Source organism: Rhinoderma darwinii, chromosome 12 (assembly GCF_050947455.1).
Source record: "Rhinoderma darwinii isolate aRhiDar2 chromosome 12, aRhiDar2.hap1, whole genome shotgun sequence".
NCBI lineage: Eukaryota > Metazoa > Chordata > Amphibia > Anura > Rhinodermatidae > Rhinoderma > Rhinoderma darwinii.
In genome coordinates, this window is record NC_134698.1 from 66,938,047 (window position 1) to 66,956,309 (window position 18,263).

Here is an 18,263-nt window from a genome sequence, read left to right on the forward strand (position 1 = left end):
TGCAGGACACTTCTTGGGACATTTTTGGAGGCGTTTTTCATTGACTCCATTGAAAAACAGCTCAGAAAACGGGCATAAAAAACGCAGCGAAAAACGCAAGTTGTTAAAAAAACGCTCCGTATTTTCAGACGTTTTTGCTCACTGCGTGTGAACATACCCTTAGTGTTAGCCGGTGCAGAGGCTAACACTAACCCCCATAATTACCCCGGTACCCACCGCCACCAGGGGTGCCGGGAAGAGCCGGGTACGATCCAGTACCCAAACATCTGTAGTGATGGTCGGGTACTGGGACGACTGCAGGCTGATATTATTCTAAGGGTATGATCACACGCTTACTAAAAAACGTCTGAAAATACGGAGCTGTTTTCAAGAGAAAACAGCTCCTGATTTTCAGACGTTTTTTAAGCCACTCACGATTTTCGCTGCGTTTTTCGTGGCCATTTTTGGAGCTGTTTTCCATTGAGTCAATGAAAAATGGCTCCAAAAACGTCCCAAAACGGCCAGTCGGAACAGAACGCCGGTTTTCCCATTGATATCAATGGGCAGGTGTTTGGAGGCGTTCTGCTTCCGATTTTTCTGCCGGTTTTTGGGCGTTTACGGCCCAAAAAACAACCAAAAATAAGCCGTGTGAACATACCCTAACTCTCCCTTTATTTTAATCCATTGCTGGTTTTGGCTTAAAAAAAACCTGAACAAAATCTGCACGTGTGAATACACCCTATGTTCACATTGAGTTTTTTTGCAGGCTGAAAATTCTGCCTCAAAATTCCGTCTTGAGTCAGATTTTGATCTGCCTGCACACCGTTTGCCACATTTTTTAACCGCGGGTAAAAATGCAGCGAAATACGCTTTCTCTGCCTCCCATTGATGTCAATGGGAGGTCAGAGACATAAGCGCCCGAAGATAGGGGTGTTGCTTCAGGCCCTGATCACGCACAGTTTTTTGACACGCTTTTTTAAAAGTGGAAACCAACAAAAAATGTCCGAAAATGCCTTCCATTGATTTCAATGGGAGGTGGAGGTGTTTTTTTCCCGCGAAAACCTTCTTGCGGGAAAAAGAAGCGACATGCCCTATCTTCGGGCGTTAACGTCTCTGACCTGCCATTGACATCAATGAGAGCCAAAGAAAGCCTATTTCGCTGCGTTTTTGCCCTTCGGCGCTCAATGGCTGCAAGCGAAAAATGGGGTAAACGGCGTGCAGGCAGTTCAAAATCTGCCTCAAAATTCCAAATGGAATTTTGAGGCAGTTTTCTGCCTGCAAAAAACTCAGTGTGAACATACCCTCAAAAACGCAGCAAAAAACGCTTTCTCTGCCTCCTATTGAAATCAATGAATCAATGGGAAGCGTTTTTGGCGCGGTTTCCGCTTGAAGAAAACGTAAAAAACTGAATGGCAAGAGCTGCGGAACTGGGCAGAACATTTGTGCAACCAAAAAAAACGGCCGAAATTGACTGTGGAGGCGTTTTTTACCGTGAGCAGAAAAAACGCTTGCGGTAAAAAGAAGCGACATGCCCTATCTTGAGGCGTTTTCCGCCTCCAAAACCCCATTGAAATCAATGGAAGATGTTTTTTTGACGCATTGTTTTGCCGAGATTTTTCACACGCTTTTGTTTAAGCGTTTTTCGGTAAAAAAAAACGGTAGCGGTTATTCCATCTTTCTGTTGGAGAGATAGCTAAACAAAAAAACGCGTCGAAAACGCTTTAAAAAAATCGCGTCAAAAACGCGTGTGGTGAAAAACCATTTAAAAAAAACGATTCAATTCAGAGCCGAGGTTCGTGCAGCTAGAGATATATATATATACATATTGACGTACGTACAACGAGCTTCATATCAATTTTACATGTATTTGTGTATGTAAAAAAAAAAAGTTCTGCGTCTCCAGAGCAACACCACATGAACGCGGATAAATACAGCAGTGCGCAGTGGGATGGGGACGCGCACGTACGGGGTTACGCATGCGCTGTAGAACCGGCAATCTTGGTGACGTCACTGCTCCGCAGGTTCCTGTTTGCAATGTTACGAGGTACGGGTGAGTCCTGAGCACGGAGGATAGCGCGTCCGTCCTGCTCGTGCCCTCAGTTATGGTAGTACATCTCAGATATGGCTCTGGCGTCTTTTTATTAGCGCTGTGCCTATTTGTCACGATGTTTTAGGTCACACAGATAGACTGTAGTCATGTAAACAGTCATACCAGGGACAGCCACAATACTCCAAAACAATGCAGCCACATTGCCCCCATAACGGTGTCACCCGCAATGCCTCAATACAATGCAGCCACACTGCCGTCCATAACAGTGACAGCCATAGTAACCCAATGCAATGCAGACACAGTTCCCCCATAATTATGATAGCCAATGTACCCCAATACGTTAGTCAAACTACCCCTGTAACAATAACAGCCTAAATATCCTAATCCAATCCCAGCCACAGTGTCCTCCATAACTGTGATAGCCACAATGCCCCCATAATTATGTTAGCCAATGTACCCGTCAAACCACGCCATAACCTTGACAGCCACTGTACCCCAATATGTCAGCCACCCTGCCCCCATAACCATGACACCCTCAATGCCACAATATTAAGCCAGCTACAGTGCCCCATAACAATAACAGCCTAAATACCCCAATACAATGCCAGCCTCGCTGCCATAAATAACCATAAGTCTCAATATCCATCCCAATACAAAGCCAGCCATAGTGCCCCCACAAGTGACATCCTCAATACCCCATACCAAAGCCATCCACAGTGCCCCCATAACACCCTCAATATAAAGCCGTCCACTGATCCTCCTCCCCATAAAAGTGACAACCACAATACTCCAATATAAAGCTGCCACCATATTAAGGACAGCCGCACGGTCCTCCTTGCCCATGCTAGTAGTCCCCGTTCCCCTTCTCTTACCTGGGGTGGTCATGACTCTATTAGTGATGGCGCTAGAGACCAGTTTTTTTCCTGGCTGCCCGCACAGTAGTAAACACACCCCACTGTGCAGGGGGGCACGCGCTGGTGCCCGCTGACATCACTGAATCCGGGGGAGAAGCTTTCCCTTCCGGGAATCGGAGAGCCCCCTCCCCTTTTTGTGGGAGTCTCCCAGATATCCCAGGAGAGTAGACACGTATGGTTTATTTAATGCAGATGGATCTATGTGAGGGTATATACTGTACATGTGAAGGTTTCTCCAATGCCACGATATTGGAAATGAATGTACATCCATACACCGCTGTAATGGCCCCGCACGTACATAGTCGTGGACCGTTGTGTATGGACATGTCTGCGTAACTCCACACGTTACTGAGAAAACGTATTCTCCCCAAACTATGGAAATGTGAGCCCTACCAGAATAAAAGCCTCAGGCACATGGCTGTAGTACGGCTCCGTGTTGTACAGAGGTGCATGGCGCCCCATTGTACCTACGTATGCCCCCGATCTCATGAAGGGTTTTTGTACAAGGCGTGCTCCATCGGATGCCATATTATGGAAGTATTCTTCCTGTAAAGCAGTACTTCTAAGGGAGAATATCTCCGACAGTCGGCACCTGGCAGAGCACCGTACCCTGGCACACCTAATAGAACAAAGTGTCGGGAGACGCTGCTGCATTATATTTTCCCTTCATTTTTAATTTTTTTTGCAGAGTCTTCCAGCACTAACTTTTTAGGCATTAAAGAAGACTGTGAGACCTTCCTTGGTCTCTTCCAGGCCTCAGACAGCGTGCGTTTCGAGGAATTTTTATCAATATGGAGAGAGATCAAATTCAACACCATATTCTAGTAAGTTGTTATGTTGAGATTACTGAACTTTGACAGTGAATTTATTCAAAAGGGTTTGTTACTACTAGATGATTGGATATTTGGCACAAGGACCCTTAAAGCAGGTGCCCAGGGAGCTACCTAGGCCAAGTGGGCATACTGTTCCAAAAACCCTACAACAATGGGCTAACTAAGGAGCCAGATAGCCACGTATGGAATTCAGGGGAGTCCTTACACTGGTGCAAGGAGACCCTACAGTGCCACAAAAAAGTATCTGCCCGCTTCCAAATGTCATTTGTTTTTACCTATTTGTCATAAATAAGACCACCTGGGTAAACCGAAATTACAGTTTTTGAATGATACTTTTTTTTAATAAATAAAATTATCAAATACCAAATGGCTAAGTGTGAAAAAGTAATTGCCCCCTTTAAAGTGGTTTTCACATATTATCAATATTTATCGCCTGTCCACAGGATAGGTAATAAATATTTGATCAGTGGGGGTCTGACCTCTGGGATCCCTATTGATCACAAGAATAATCTTACCTTGCCGTTCCTGGGAGCCCTAGAGGAATGCAGCGGTACTGCGCATGCTTGGCCGCCACTCCATTCATTTATATGGGGCTGCCAAAAAAGCTGCATAGAAATGAATAGAGTGGTGGTCGAGCGTGCACACTGCCGCTACTTTCGTATGGGGCTCCCAGGAACGGCAAGGTAAGCCAGCTCTTGTGATCGGTAGGGGTCCCAGCGCTCGGACCACCACTGATCAGATATTTATCACCTATCCCTTGTTCCTTTTATTCTGTTTTCTTCTCGTCCATGTACTAATGACCTATTCTTCCTTGTATTGCAGTGGTGGGATGAGGAGTCTGGAGTGTAATAGGTTCACAAGGGAATTATTGTCTATTGCTTCGGCCTATTTCCTGCCACCGTACACCTTTCAGATTCGAGTGGGTGCCTTGTACTTGATGTATGGTCTATTCAACACTCAGTTATGTCAGCCCAAACAAAAGGTATCATTATTACTGCGTGCTGATGTATCTCAGGCTTGTTCACGGGGTTCACACCTGCGTCCGGCTTTACCTTGCTCTGATCTGTCAGAGGAGCGGCACCGGATGCGCCGGTTCCGTTGAATGACTGACGGCCGACAGAACCCATTGACTTCAGTAGGTTCTGTTGGGTTGTCCTTTTAACCAGAAACAATAACGCAGAATCCTGCAATATTGTTTCCGGTATTATCGGCCGGATCTGTGACAGAGGCCCCTAACGGAGCCGCCAACGTAGATGTGAACATGGACAAAATGTGTAAATCGGGGATTTTTTTTTCTGTTTGTAAATTTCTATGCAAAGTGCAAAATAATCTGCCAGTGTACTAAGGCTCAGTTCCCACAGCGTTATTTGACGCTGATTTTGACGCTGAAATCGTGTTGGAATCAGCGCCAAGAAACAGCCCAAATGTCCCTCCATTAATTTCAACAGGAGGTAGAGGCGTTTAGACGGTTTTTGTCTGCACGCAGGAAAAAAAGTGTCATGCCGTATCTTGGATCGGTTTCCGCTTCTGATCCTCCATTGAAATGAATGGAAGGGCAAAAAAACGCGCTATTCATTTAGAGCGTTTTTTACACTGTTTTTGCATTCTCTAAAAAAAAAAAAAAGCGTAAAAAATGCGTCAAAGTATTTCAAAATCTACTTGAAAAAGCTAGAAGGAATTTTGAGGCAGATTCTTTTCCTGCTTGGCAGAAAACGCAGTGTGCACATACCCTAATAATATAATTAGAGTAAACTCAGACGTGGCAGAAATCCATGTGCCAAATGCAGATTTTACCGTGGTTTTTCCGCACCGAAAATCCCCAACAAATCCACCAAGTCTGAACGTGGCCTTATAGTACATGGTGGTTCTTATATTCTTTGGGATGGTAAAGGGGTTTATAGTTGTGGTCTATGGCAGTGAAGAGTACTTCTAATTTAATTTTACTTATTCTAAATGGGTCCAGGGTTCTGATACACAGCTTCAAATCCCACGGCCATAAAATACACTAGAGGACGCTCACTGCATGACATGTCTGTTTTAGTAAATAAGTATTTTCTTAGAACTCTGTGAGGTGCAGTTCCTCTGTTGTTCCTCCTAGAAATGTATGAATAAATTGACAACTGATTTATCATTTTCCTTGTCAAAGGGGCGTGTCCTTTACAGTCTCACTCTGACAGCACTGATTGGACATTGTCAGACTGTGTAGGGACCCCCCCCCACACTGTTATCAACTTCTTCATAAATTTGTAGGAAGAATAACAGAGGAACGGCACTTGGCAGAGTTCTTAGAAAAGATGTTCCAGAATAGTTATTTTATGGGGAATCAAAGTATTTACTTAAACAGACATGTCTGAAGAGGTGACAGGTCCTCTTTAACACAATATTTTATCCTGACCTGCTTAGCGGGGGGTTTCTGGGTACCAAGTCTGCCCCTGCAGCATCCACATCAATATACACTGTAACTGACTTGAATAATGGAAAGTCATAACGTGCACACATACATATATGTTCATTAGGATCCTCTCAATGTGGCGAGGCTAAACAAAGCCGGAGCAGAGGCAAGAAGATTTGTACACGCAGGCGTAATACTCACGCGTTTCAGCAACCCCATTACAGCTGCAACAGTCAGACTACCGCAGTTCTCCTGAACCAAACTCCGATCACAATAAGGTTCTGTGTCCATCTTCGTTTGGTTCAGTATAACTTTAGGAGGGGGCTTAGGCCTGAAGCTGCACGCACCGACCACTCGATAAGCTGTTGAGAATCTGCGTTCACATCTTTCCTATAAACTACGTTACCGATTCGCATGAGCAAGGAAATCGTCAAATATTCACTCACACAGTCCTGTCTACTTACAGAAGCAGGTGTAGGTCCCCAATCCCCAGTTTAGGGACCTGTTTAATAAGTGCACTAACTCAAGTTCTGACTTTGTAATTTGATCTTCTGCAGATACGTATAGCCTTGAAAGACTGGCCCGACGTAGAACAATTTCATCAGGAACTAACCAGCGCACAGCATTTAGACGGTGTGTACGTCTTCAGACAGATGCGCCGAATGCGGGCCTTTTATTTTACAGCGATGCCCACCCTGGTAAGTCAGCTGGAAGGAGTGTTATATGCCCATGTCCCATCATTAGCACAAATAACAACCCCCTGTTGTGCTGGAGCGTCGCCTGTTCTTCATGATCAGCACTCCGATGTCAAATAATACTGATCCAGCAGAAATGAATTATTGATGCATTCGACACTTTAAAACACTAGAGAAAATAACACTTCTTCTCTACAAACGCTAGATTATGCTCGCTGATCGTGTAAAAGATTAACCCTTTCATCCATTGGTTTTCAAATACCGTATTGTGGGATTCTAAGTTAATAGAGGTGTTCCCCGTTCATGATCCTCCTCTATTAGCCAGAACGGATAGTGGCTATAAAGACCATCTCTTGTTAGGAGGACCAGCCCCATTAGTCCATTAAATACTGTAAATAGTCCTTTGATTTAAATTAGAACTGCGTAAAGCTGGATTCACACAAGCATGTTAGGTCCGTAAAGGACGGAACGTATTTCGGCCGCAAGTCCCGGACCGAACACAGTGCAGGGAGCCGGGCTCCTAGCATCATAGTTATGTACGACGCTAGGAGTCCCTGCCTCGCTGCCGAACAACTGTCCCGTACTGTAATCATGATTTCAGTACAGGACAGTAGTTCCACGGAGAGGCAGGGACTCCTAGCGTCGTACATAACTATGATGCTAGGAGCCCGGCTCCCTGCAGTGTGTTCGGTCCGGGACTTGCAGCCGAAATACGTTCCGCCCTTTACGGACTGAACAAGCTCGTGTGAATCCAGCCTTAGGCTTTATTGGTTGCATATGGATGTCATAGAGGGGGGTCCCCTGCTTAGGACCCCTCTCTATGAGCCAGAGAGCTTCTACAATTATTGCCTCTCACTCTGTAAGACCAGACCAGCATGTAATACTACATTTTCCCAGCAGCTGCAGAGAAACTTATGTCCAGCCACAGCTTCAGCTCTGAAGCCAGACCCGCGTCCATAACCTGATCACCAGTCTGGCTTTAGGATAAAAATGGGTTTGTCACGATAAGACTATCCCTTTAAAACTCTATTTCTTATCTGTCCATTCTGTATGAATAGAATGGCAGAACTACAGTGAAGACTGACACCGAATGAGAGAGAGAACAGGGAGCGATGTAACTGCATAACAATGCGGATTTATTTGCTTTACAGGATCTATGGAAAGTTGGGTAACCGTCCTTATGAGCGTTACCATTGCCGTCTTATGTAGTTGCTACCTGAATTTGCTATCTAGCTATGTGGGAGACCAGGAATTGTCAGAATCAACACCCTGTGCCCTTTTGGATATAATTATTGCATGGTGAAGCTTATTCCGTTCTCTCTTTTCTATGATGGTGAGATCAGTGTAGATGGGAATGGTCATTGGACTTTTGATGACTCTGAGCCCATGAGCTCGCACTCTGTAAGGGACGGCACTTACCACCTCACCTGTATTGACCAGATGACAAACAGATGGATGTTTTAGGATAGATGGAGAAAATATTTGACTTCTAAGGATTCCATAGTAGATGTATCGGGGCAGAAGATTGCCGTATATCTGTTCTGCACTTGTTTATATCATGTTTGTACATTTTGACAGCTGACCTTTAGGCCGCAGAGGAGCATACAACGTGAAGAAAACAAGGAGGAATTTATAGACAGAAAAGACCGAGTAGCCGACCTGATAACGTCAGAAACACTGGAGGTAACTGTATTTTATCTAGATCTCATAGATTCATTATTTCTTCTACTCCGTTCTGTTCTTAGAAGAAGTATGACGTGAATTTATCTTCGTAACACACAACAATATTTCCTCATGTTAATATGTAGGTGGCTGCTATTATATAAATGGATTCCTATTACAAAGATCCTCTCTTTATTAGGCTACAGCCTATGCGCGACGCAAACCATCACAGAAAGTCGAATCCAAATTACGGAATATCACTGAGACATTGCCTAGTAAATAAAGCGATTTAAAAAAAATAATTCTTGGGGTATGATTGAGTTACTCCACGTGTGTGGCCACGTCTGGAAAAGATGACTGCGATCAGATTGCTGGGATATTTAAAACCCCTTTGATTCTTATGTCGGGGGCAGCAACCTTCGGCACTCTTGCTGTTGTAAAACTTCAAATCCCAGCATTCTCCGGCAGCCAAAGGCTTTATTATTCCAGCTGCCAGGGCATGCTGGGAATTGCAGTTTCACAACAGCTGGAGTGCTGAAGGTTGATGACCTCTATCCTATATAGTCCTATTTAATTTTTTTTCCCTGACATATAGATTTTTTTTTTTAGGAAATTATGAATATTCAAGAGCACTACCAGAAAACAAAGTGTCATATTTCTGCTGACAAATCTCAGCCAGATAGGGCTCTGAGTTTAATAAAAGAAGATTTTACGGATAACATGCAATCTTTAGTAGAAGGACATCAGGCCTGGAAGCAGGAAAAAAAGGTAAGTAAAAAGCCACAGTACACAATGCAGAAATATTATTTACATGAACAGCGTTGCAAGTTGTTGAATCCTAGATCTGAGTATTTTTGACTTGTAGAATACATAGACCATCAATATTCAACTCCTGGAATACCCCTAGTCCCTTCAGGGGAGAAATGCGACTGAGGCTCTGTTTACATCTGCGTTGGGGTCCCGTTCTCACGATCCGTCTGAGTTTTCCGTCAGAACGGAACCCTGAACTGACACGAACAGAAACCAGAGATTTCCGTTTCCATCACCATTGATTTCAATGGTGACGGATCCGGTGCCCGTGGTTTCCGTTTTGTCTTTGTTGTGCACCGGATCCGTCGTTTTGCCGGCTGGTTTTCGTTCGTCAGGGTCCCGTTCTGACGGAAAGCTCAGACGGAACGTCAGAACGGGACCCCAACGCAGATGTGAACAGAGCCTCAGCCAGCAAGTTGCTCCTAACCCTAACTTTTATGTGGAGCTGGTAAATGTTCTGAGGGGGCCAGCAATTTCTAGTTAAGGGGGGGGGGGGGGAGAGAGAGGTAAATGCCTAGTGTGAGATAACAGTAAGACGTCTCCGGTCAGTCGGCAGTGAGCAGGCGCGCTGCTTATATTTTTACAATACAGCAGCTCCGCTCATAGCTCATGTTCTACTACAACAGGACGACTCAGCCGTGATGTCCGTGTATTACAAGCAGGAGGGGCGTATAACAGTAAGGGGCAGCAGAGGCTTGGGCTGTGTGATCTGCGCATTCATGTCCTCTTTAGATGGTGTAATCCCGCAGCAGGTAAAGTCCTGGGGGGGGGGTGTATTTCTCACCTGACTTTTTGAGATGGGTGGGATAAAGGAATCTCGGAAAGCTGGGTTTTCTCATCAAAATTGGTTTGCTGAGGCTTTTGTTAAATCTAAGTTCTGGGACTGGATTCCTATTCTCACTCCAGTATGGGCATTACCCCCAGCTCAGGTGAAGCCACTGCTCATTACTGAGCCATACAAACTCCGCAGAAGAGGGTCAGAGCCTGCCAATCCACACAAGGATAGTTTAGAAAACCTAATCCAAGGAAAACTGTTCTCCAGGTTTATAATCGGTGAGGAGACCTGCTGTTTAGTTTGCTCCCAGACAGAACAGGTGTTTTGCTTCATTTTTATACTGCAAGTCTGGAATGCTGGAAAATAACGTGTTCATTTTTGGACTGCAATAAAGCCAAGTGTAGACTTTAAACTTGAACGGTTTCTAAATTTTCATTGCCAATCAACCCCCCCCCCCCATAAGCTCCGATTCCGACAAAGGGTATAGAATTTTCTCAAAATACATATATTTAAGAATATTAATATTTCAGGTATGGAGCATAAGAATAGGGAATGTCAGTGGTATGACCACACTTTTTGAGTTTATTTTTTTTCTTAGACGCCAAGAACCAGAACTGATGATGAGCAAGAAGGCACTTCTCAAGAATCCGAGGTAAGTAGTACTGCTTGATCCATACGATGTAAGGGCTTAAAGGGGTCTTTTCACGACATGCATTTTTGGCATATTCACAGGATATGCCATAAATATCTGATAGATGCCAGTCCCACCCTGGGACCCGCACCTATCTCAAGAACAAGGTCCCGTCCCCCCGACCCTGTTCCTGCCTAGTGAGGCGGCAGGCAGTAAAGGTGGTCGGGTTCCAGAAACCGCGTAGGTTATTAATCTCGGCTTTTTCTGTAACTCCCAAAAGAAGTAAATGGGATTTACGGAAACATCGTAGCACAGCGAGATACGCTGTTTCCTAAACGTGGGATTTACGGATACCGCATAGCTTACTGCAATGGAAGTTACACAAAACAGTGTAGGTACGTTGTTGGATGCAGCAGCAAGAGGCTGCCTCACCAGGCAGGAATGGGGTCGGAGGTCCCCCATTCTTGAGATAGGTGGGACCGCCATCTATCAGACGTTGATGGCATAGCCTGTGGATATGCAAATGAATGTCTGTCAAGAGACCACCCTTTTTAATGTCATTCTTGTCTTTTTATCGTCTGCTATTCTCTGTGTTTATATTTTAGGGTTCTGAGAGAGCGAGATATTTGGCGCAAATAAAGTCTAAAACCTACAGTTCAGTGACAAAGGTAAGATATAAGAACAATGCTGGTTAGAGCACGGACTGCACTATTAGGCCTTGTTGTACAATGGTATCAATTTCTCCAAATTCCAAGGAGGTAAAGCAATAGATGAGATTGGGACATACAGATTTCTGTACTGTCTATTGATATATTGTTCATAGTGTTTAGGTCACCCATTCCCTTGATGACTTTGGTTGCCGTCCTCTGCTCCCGTTCCAGCTCAGCTGTGTCTAAATAGTTACAATTCTTCACTATTCTTTCTGTATTGATTCCTTATCGTTTTCAAGATCTGTGCCTTCTGTCATCCAGTTAGAACCTTCATTACTTACTCTAAGGCGAAATTCACACGAACGTGTGCGTTTTGCGTGCGCAAAAAATGCAGCATTTTGCGCGCATTGCAGTTCAGTGTGGCATCAGTGTTTGGTGCGTGGCTGCGTGATTTTCGCGCATATGGCATCCTTATGACACGCGGTTTCGATGCTTAGAAACTGCAATGAACGTGGTGCTTTTTTTTTCCTTTCATTTATTTAACAACTGTAGCGCGAATCACGCGTGACACCCGGAAGTGCTTCCATGTGCTGTGTGCGATTTGCACGCACCCATTGTCTTCAATGGGTGCGTGATGCGCGAAAAACGCTCAAGTATAGGACATGTTGTGAGTTTTACGCACCGGACACACTGCGTGAAAATCACGGAATTTCTGAACGGCCCCATCGACTTACATAGGTCCGTGTGACGAGCGTGATTTTCACGCGCGTATCACGGACGTTAAATCCACTCGTGTAAATAAGACCTAAGGCCGGGTTACAACGTAAACGCTGCGGAATTTCCGCAACGGAACTTTGTGTGGAAATTCCGCAGTGAAAATGTTAATAAATTGACCTGCGGTGCAGAATTTAATTTATTAATTTTATGCTTGCTTTTCTTTTGCTGGTTTTTCCCTTTGAATTCAATGGGGATGCAAAACCCCCAACAGAAAGCCAGTGTTGTGATTCCGCCGCAAAAATCGCAACGCCAAGAAAAAAAAATCATACTTACCCAGAACTATCCTTCCTGCAGTTCGGCCTCCTGGGATGACATTGCATCCCATGTGACCACTGCAGCCAATCACAAGCTAGTGTCACATGGCCTGCAATGTCATCCAGGGAGGCCGGACTACGCGCAGAGAAGAGAGGGTTTGAAAGGTTAGACTTCTTATTTATTTCAGGTCGGATATGCTGTGCAGTTTTTACGCAGCGTATTTGACCTGTGGGAACCTGGTGTAAAGGGATAAATATCTATATAAGTTTTATTTGATGACACCCTAGAAGGGTTTCCAACTTCTATTCATTTTTCCCAACCCCTCCTATATTGCTAACAATTACTAACTAGTGTTCTCCCTTCTCTGGGGCCGGGTCATGTGGTGCTGCTGCGGTGCCGCGATTCCTCCAGAAGTGTTAACGTTCCGTTCTGAGTCTGCCAGTGGCCAGGAGTCAGAGCATCATCAATGACATGGCATTCGAGAGGGGGGCAGATGCAGTCTATCTTCAACTGAGCATGCGTGGTCATAATCAGTGTGCAGTCCCACGCGTGCTCAGTAGCCACCAGAGCTTCCTCTTGCTGCTCTGCGATGGGGGGCACTGATTGGCTACTGTGATCATGTGCTGTCTGCTTGTAAACACCACCGTAGCATCAGTGCCAGACTGATGGGGGATAGTTGAGTTGTGTGTGTGTGTGTGTGTGTGTGTGTATATGTGTGTGTGTGTGTATATATATATATATATATATATACACACACACAGATGTAGCCGTCTTTATAACCCCTTTAATGTAAAGAGTTCAGTCACGTTATGATTTTTATCAATTTGCACACCTAGGCTATTAAATCCAGACGTCATCGGCAGGTTCAGATGGTGATTAAGACTTCTCAATCTGAAATACATATTCCAGTCACTAGAGCAGAAGTGGAAAGAAAGAGGAGAGCCAGGCGGAGGGCTGAGCGAGAAGCTGCAAAGAAAGGTAAAATTATTTGACCAAATTTGCATCTTCTTCTAATGGTTGTGCTTGTTAAATCATTTTATCCTCATAATTGCTTCATCTTTTCTTAGTTGTTTAATTTTTATTTATATTTTTAAATAAAAATGTGTATCAGTTTGTTTGGTGCAACTTTCTAAAAACTTTTTATTAAGAATTACTTTAACTTTTTGAGATACAGCTGCTTGGTATCCTGTATACAGAGCTGCTGTATCTTGCACTGAGTCCTGAATCCCACAGGTCAGCGGGATTGACAGGTTCAGTGATGGCAGGTCCTGCGTGTCTCTGACCAGTAGAATCCACCTGTAATCCATCACATCTAAGTTATGAACTCCGATTTGATCGGTAACCGCTCAATCCTGCATGTCAGAGACCCTGAACTCCTCAATGTCGCCGACCTGAGTGATACGGAAGTGTACACGCCAGACCAGCACTCCATTCAAATGGGGGACACGGGAACCTCGTTCTCGTGATCACTGGGGTCCCAGCTGCGAAAAGGTAATGTGCCAACTCATTTAAATCCTAGAATTATAGCTTTTAAATAATACCAGGCTCTACGTGCAATTTTTATGTCGGGTAGCAAGATGAACCGTTTTATTTTTGGTTTTTCTATGGTCACATCACCGGACGTCAGTCTTAACCTGAGTCCCTGACTTCTCGGAAACTACAGCATGATGTGCATGACAGAAATCCCACCCTGCTCCTCTGCGCTCCCTCCGTTCTCCGCCCCGCTCCTCCCATTCTCCTCTCATCTACGGCCAGAGTGAGTTAAAAGAATAGGGCATTCTGGGACTTGTAGGAAAGCGGGCTGGTGTGTAACTATGCTGCTGGGGGCTAACCAGGACACCGTAAGATGATGAAACCGTTTGCAAGATGGCGGCCATAACAGACCAAACAACCGTCAATAAATAGGTATATAATTAGCTGTAACATTTCAGGTGCACATAGATCAACCGTGGTCTGTAGAAAAGAAACCCGGAGTGCTTCTTCCATGTCTTTGTAAGGGACGTGGGAGCTGGATGAAGGACCACAGCCGGTGCGTGCTCGTCACTCCGCATACACGTTCATGGCTGGATCTGGAGCCATTGTATGTTAGTCAGGTCTCTGATTTTCTGGGGGATATGTGACGTCCTCACGGCTGAGACCCAAAATAGGAGCAGTTTTAGAAAATCTCTCAGCATGGATTACTACAGGCCTCTGTGTTTTGCTCCTGGAAAGCTTATTCTTACCTAATTCAGAGCATTTGGATCCAGATTTTTCAAGACTGATATAAATGGATCATACTACATGTCTATTATTGGGTACCATGTAGAGGTGCAGCTATAGGGTTTTTAGAGGTAACACCTGGACTTTGGCCCTCTGCTACTTAAGACCCCAATATTACAAAATGGCATGGTAGGTGGGGGGCACTGTTAGAGAATTTGCATTGGGGTCCAGGACCTTCAAGTAACTCCTCTGGTAACGCCGCTTTACATTGCTTGAAACAACAAATAATTTTTCTGACTCCTTCACACAAGAATATTTCATACTTGTAATTGGAAAGTCCTGGACATGGAGTCAATGTTGATATATCTAACTCGGCATGTTCTAATTTTAGTCCGTATTGGCACTATAGTACCCTGATATGCTGTCTCTTATATTATGATTGGTATTTACATCTGTATTTCTGACTGCGCCATGTTTTTTCACTTATTTTCTCTAGTTAAAGGTATTGTCCTATCTGGGGGGGGGGGGGGGGGTGACAACGCCTCGGGATATTTGTTTATAAAACAGATCCAAGAGATTATGCAAAAGACATTCTGGATTATCAAGATGTCTGAATTATTGGATGCCAGATTAAAGAAATGTCTGTATTCTTATTCTTTAAGACGTCTCTAGTAAATAACTATGGGATTTACACTCAATTGCAGCTAACACGCCGTTGTCTCCGAAGAAACCTGAAAAGATGCCAGCGATTCCAGAGGAGGGCTCCTCATCCAGCAGTGAAGGTGGGGCCACTAGCATAGTCTTAAAGGGGTTGTGCACTACCGGACAATTGGTGACCTATCCAACGGATAGGTCATCAGTATACGATCGGTTGGGGTTCGACACCTGGACCCTGCACTGATCAGCTGCCTCCGGGCACTGGACGTCCGTGCCAGAAGCAGTTGGCTCTGGTGACGGAATAGCGGCCGAGCTGCAGTTCTGCAGCATGGCTGCTATGCAATGTACCGAGCCAACTGCTTCTGGCTCCATACATTGCGCACTGACCCCCCACCGATCGTACGCTGATGACCTATCTGGTGGATCGGTCATCAGTTGTCCAGTAGTGGACAACCCCTTTAAGGACCTGCTAAATAATAGTGTTGTCAAACCTATTCGGTCTTCTTCACACCGTGCAGATTTGCTGCAGATTTTGCCAGTATTTTTCATGCCAAAACCAGTATCCGAAGCTAAACAGAATAAACAAAGGCCTTCAAGTGTCTCCTCTACTGGATCCAATTCTGGTTTGGCTTATAATCTGCACTGTGTGAACAAGGCTTTATGATTGCTGTGAAACGGAGGTTTGTTTTTTTCAATTGTCAACTTAGTAATAATTGGACCGATAAAAACACAGGGACATATACAAAAACACCGAAAAAGGCCATACTTACAAATGGACACAGCCAGGCCAGAAATGCTGATGAAAGGGCGAGCAGGTGCTTTAAATAATAATAGCCACTCCCACTGGTCTTGAGGGGAGTGGTGTGTGGTGCATGGGATGTGTAGTAAGAAATAATAAATGAATAGTGTGTGTGCAAGTGTAATACTATAAGTGAAATATAGGGGGCAGTAATAAATGAAGTGCCTCAATAGAAATAAATGGATAATGGGGTGCAAGTGAGTGAAACATGGAGGGATAGTGTGTACGTCATGAGGCGCAGCGTGTATAGCCAGGTAGAAGCCTATTTGTGACGCCTTGATAATACACATGGGGTATTGGTAATCATTCATCAGCGTTTCTGGCCTGGCTGTGTCCATTTGTAAGTATGGCCTTTTTCGGTGTTTTTGTATATGTCCCTGTGTTTTTATCGGTTCTGTTTGTGCATCAGGAACGTTCTGTTCCAGTTTAGGAGTTAGGGACTCGCAAGTCTGGGGATCCTTGTTGTGGATTGCGAGCTTGCGTCCTTTTGCCCAAAATGATTACCAATACCCCAGGTATTTTTCATTATTATGTATATTCGCTTCTCTTGGACACAGCCGGGTCTTTGATGCTGGGAGAGCATGGTGTGTTGTTGTTTGGCATAGCAAGCAGGGTAGCCCGCTCTATGAATTATCAAGGCGTCACAAATAGGCTTCTACCTGGCTATACACGCTGCGCCTCATGACGTACACACTATCCCTCCATGTTTCACTCACTTGCACCCCATTATCCATTTATTTCTATTGAGGCACTTCATTTATTACTGCCCCCTATATTTCACTTATAGTATTACACTTGCACACACACTATTCATTTATTATTTCTTACTACACATCCCATGCACCACACACCACTCCCCTCAAGACTAGTGGGAGTGGCTATTATCATTTAAAGCACCTGCTCGCCCTTTCATCAGCATTTCTGGCCTGGCTGTGTCCATTTGTAAGTATGGCCTTTTTCGGTGTTTTAGTAATAATTGGCCCCTTAAAAAAGGAGCTGTTATCTCCGCTGACATGTCTGTATTAGTAAATACTTGTATTTCCCATGAAATAACACTTCTGGTGCATCTTTTCTTAGAACTCGGCATTGTGCTGTTCCTCTGTTATTCCTCCTGTAATTATATGAATAACTTAAGAACTAGGAGTTACCGTTTCCATAGTCATTTGGTTGTGTCCCTACAAAGTCTAATACTGTCAGTGCTGATTGGATATTGTAAGACTGTGTAGGGACACAATTTCCAGGAGGACTAATAGAGGAACTTCACAATGCAGAGATTTAAGAAAAGAGGATTTCATGAGGAATTAAAGTATTTGCTAAAATAGACATACATGTCAGGCGAGCTTGGGACAATTGTCATGGAGGTATCGTAAGAATGATTGTGCTTATTGTCATGTCTTGAAATGAAATAGTTAATATGCAGACCCATAGTAAAGATCCCTGTGCTTTTATATTCCCCTTTGCAGATCTTCCTGCTTCAAAGAGACAGAGAATAAACTAAAGTGCCATGATCCGGACTGCCAAGCAGAAAGAGCAAGAACTATGAAGTCCCATATAAGCATTTGTATATAAATGTAATATATTTTTATACTGTTTAGTGATGAATATTTTTATTTTCAGGAAAGTCCTGGTTTGTGAAACAATTTGACTGTTTATATTGTTACTTTAATAATGCAACTACATCAATAAAAAAAATTCATTTGTGAATGGAGTCATTTGAATATTAAAGGGACAAAGCATGAAAACCTCATAAGTCTTAGTGAAACATAAAAAACGATTTGATAATAAAAACATCCCCCAAGACTCGCCCACAGTACACAGGTAAAGTACAGCTGCCCTATCCGATTCAAATGAGTGGAAAATAGTATTTAGCATCACATGATTTCCTCAGGATTGACAATCCAATGACTCCCATTATCCATGGCCTACCCATAGTGCACAGGGGGTAGATCTTCCTCCCGTAGTGCCGGAAATTGTCTCTCTGACCAAGACGCTGTCAGGGGGTGATTGGACTCTTTGCTGCAGCCTGTCGTTCAGATTGCTCGGTTATATTCGGAATGTCGTGTGCACATTCCGTGATTTAATTTGGAGACGAGTGTACGTGGCTCTGTTGTAAAGTGGTTTGTCTATGCTTGTATTCCACATGATATTTCCCTGCAAGCATTTCACCTTCACAAGTACAGTGCAT

The 18,263-nt window shown here is 44.2% G+C and overlaps 1 protein-coding gene across 2 annotated transcripts; it reads left to right on the plus strand.

Moving 5' to 3' along the window:
* The first annotated feature begins 1,936 nt into the window (after nucleotides 1-1,936).
* On the plus strand, nucleotides 1,937-17,782 carry SNAPC1 (small nuclear RNA activating complex polypeptide 1). 2 transcript variants are annotated; one of them, XM_075843728.1, is made up of 11 exons: nucleotides 1,937-2,023; nucleotides 3,632-3,767; nucleotides 4,599-4,758; nucleotides 6,726-6,866; nucleotides 8,442-8,546; nucleotides 9,135-9,293; nucleotides 10,709-10,762; nucleotides 11,347-11,409; nucleotides 13,260-13,401; nucleotides 15,327-15,404; nucleotides 17,542-17,782. In XM_075843728.1, the coding sequence occupies exons 1-11, from the start codon at nucleotides 2,014-2,016 to the stop codon at nucleotides 17,574-17,576; spliced, it is 1,083 nt and encodes a 360-aa protein (XP_075699843.1). In that variant the 5' UTR covers nucleotides 1,937-2,013; the 3' UTR covers nucleotides 17,577-17,782. The 2 variants fall into 2 exon arrangements, with proteins under 2 accessions (XP_075699843.1, XP_075699844.1); XM_075843729.1 differs by lacking the exon at nucleotides 1,937-2,023 and adding an exon at nucleotides 2,024-2,084.
* The last annotated feature ends 481 nt before the right edge of the window (nucleotides 17,783-18,263 follow it).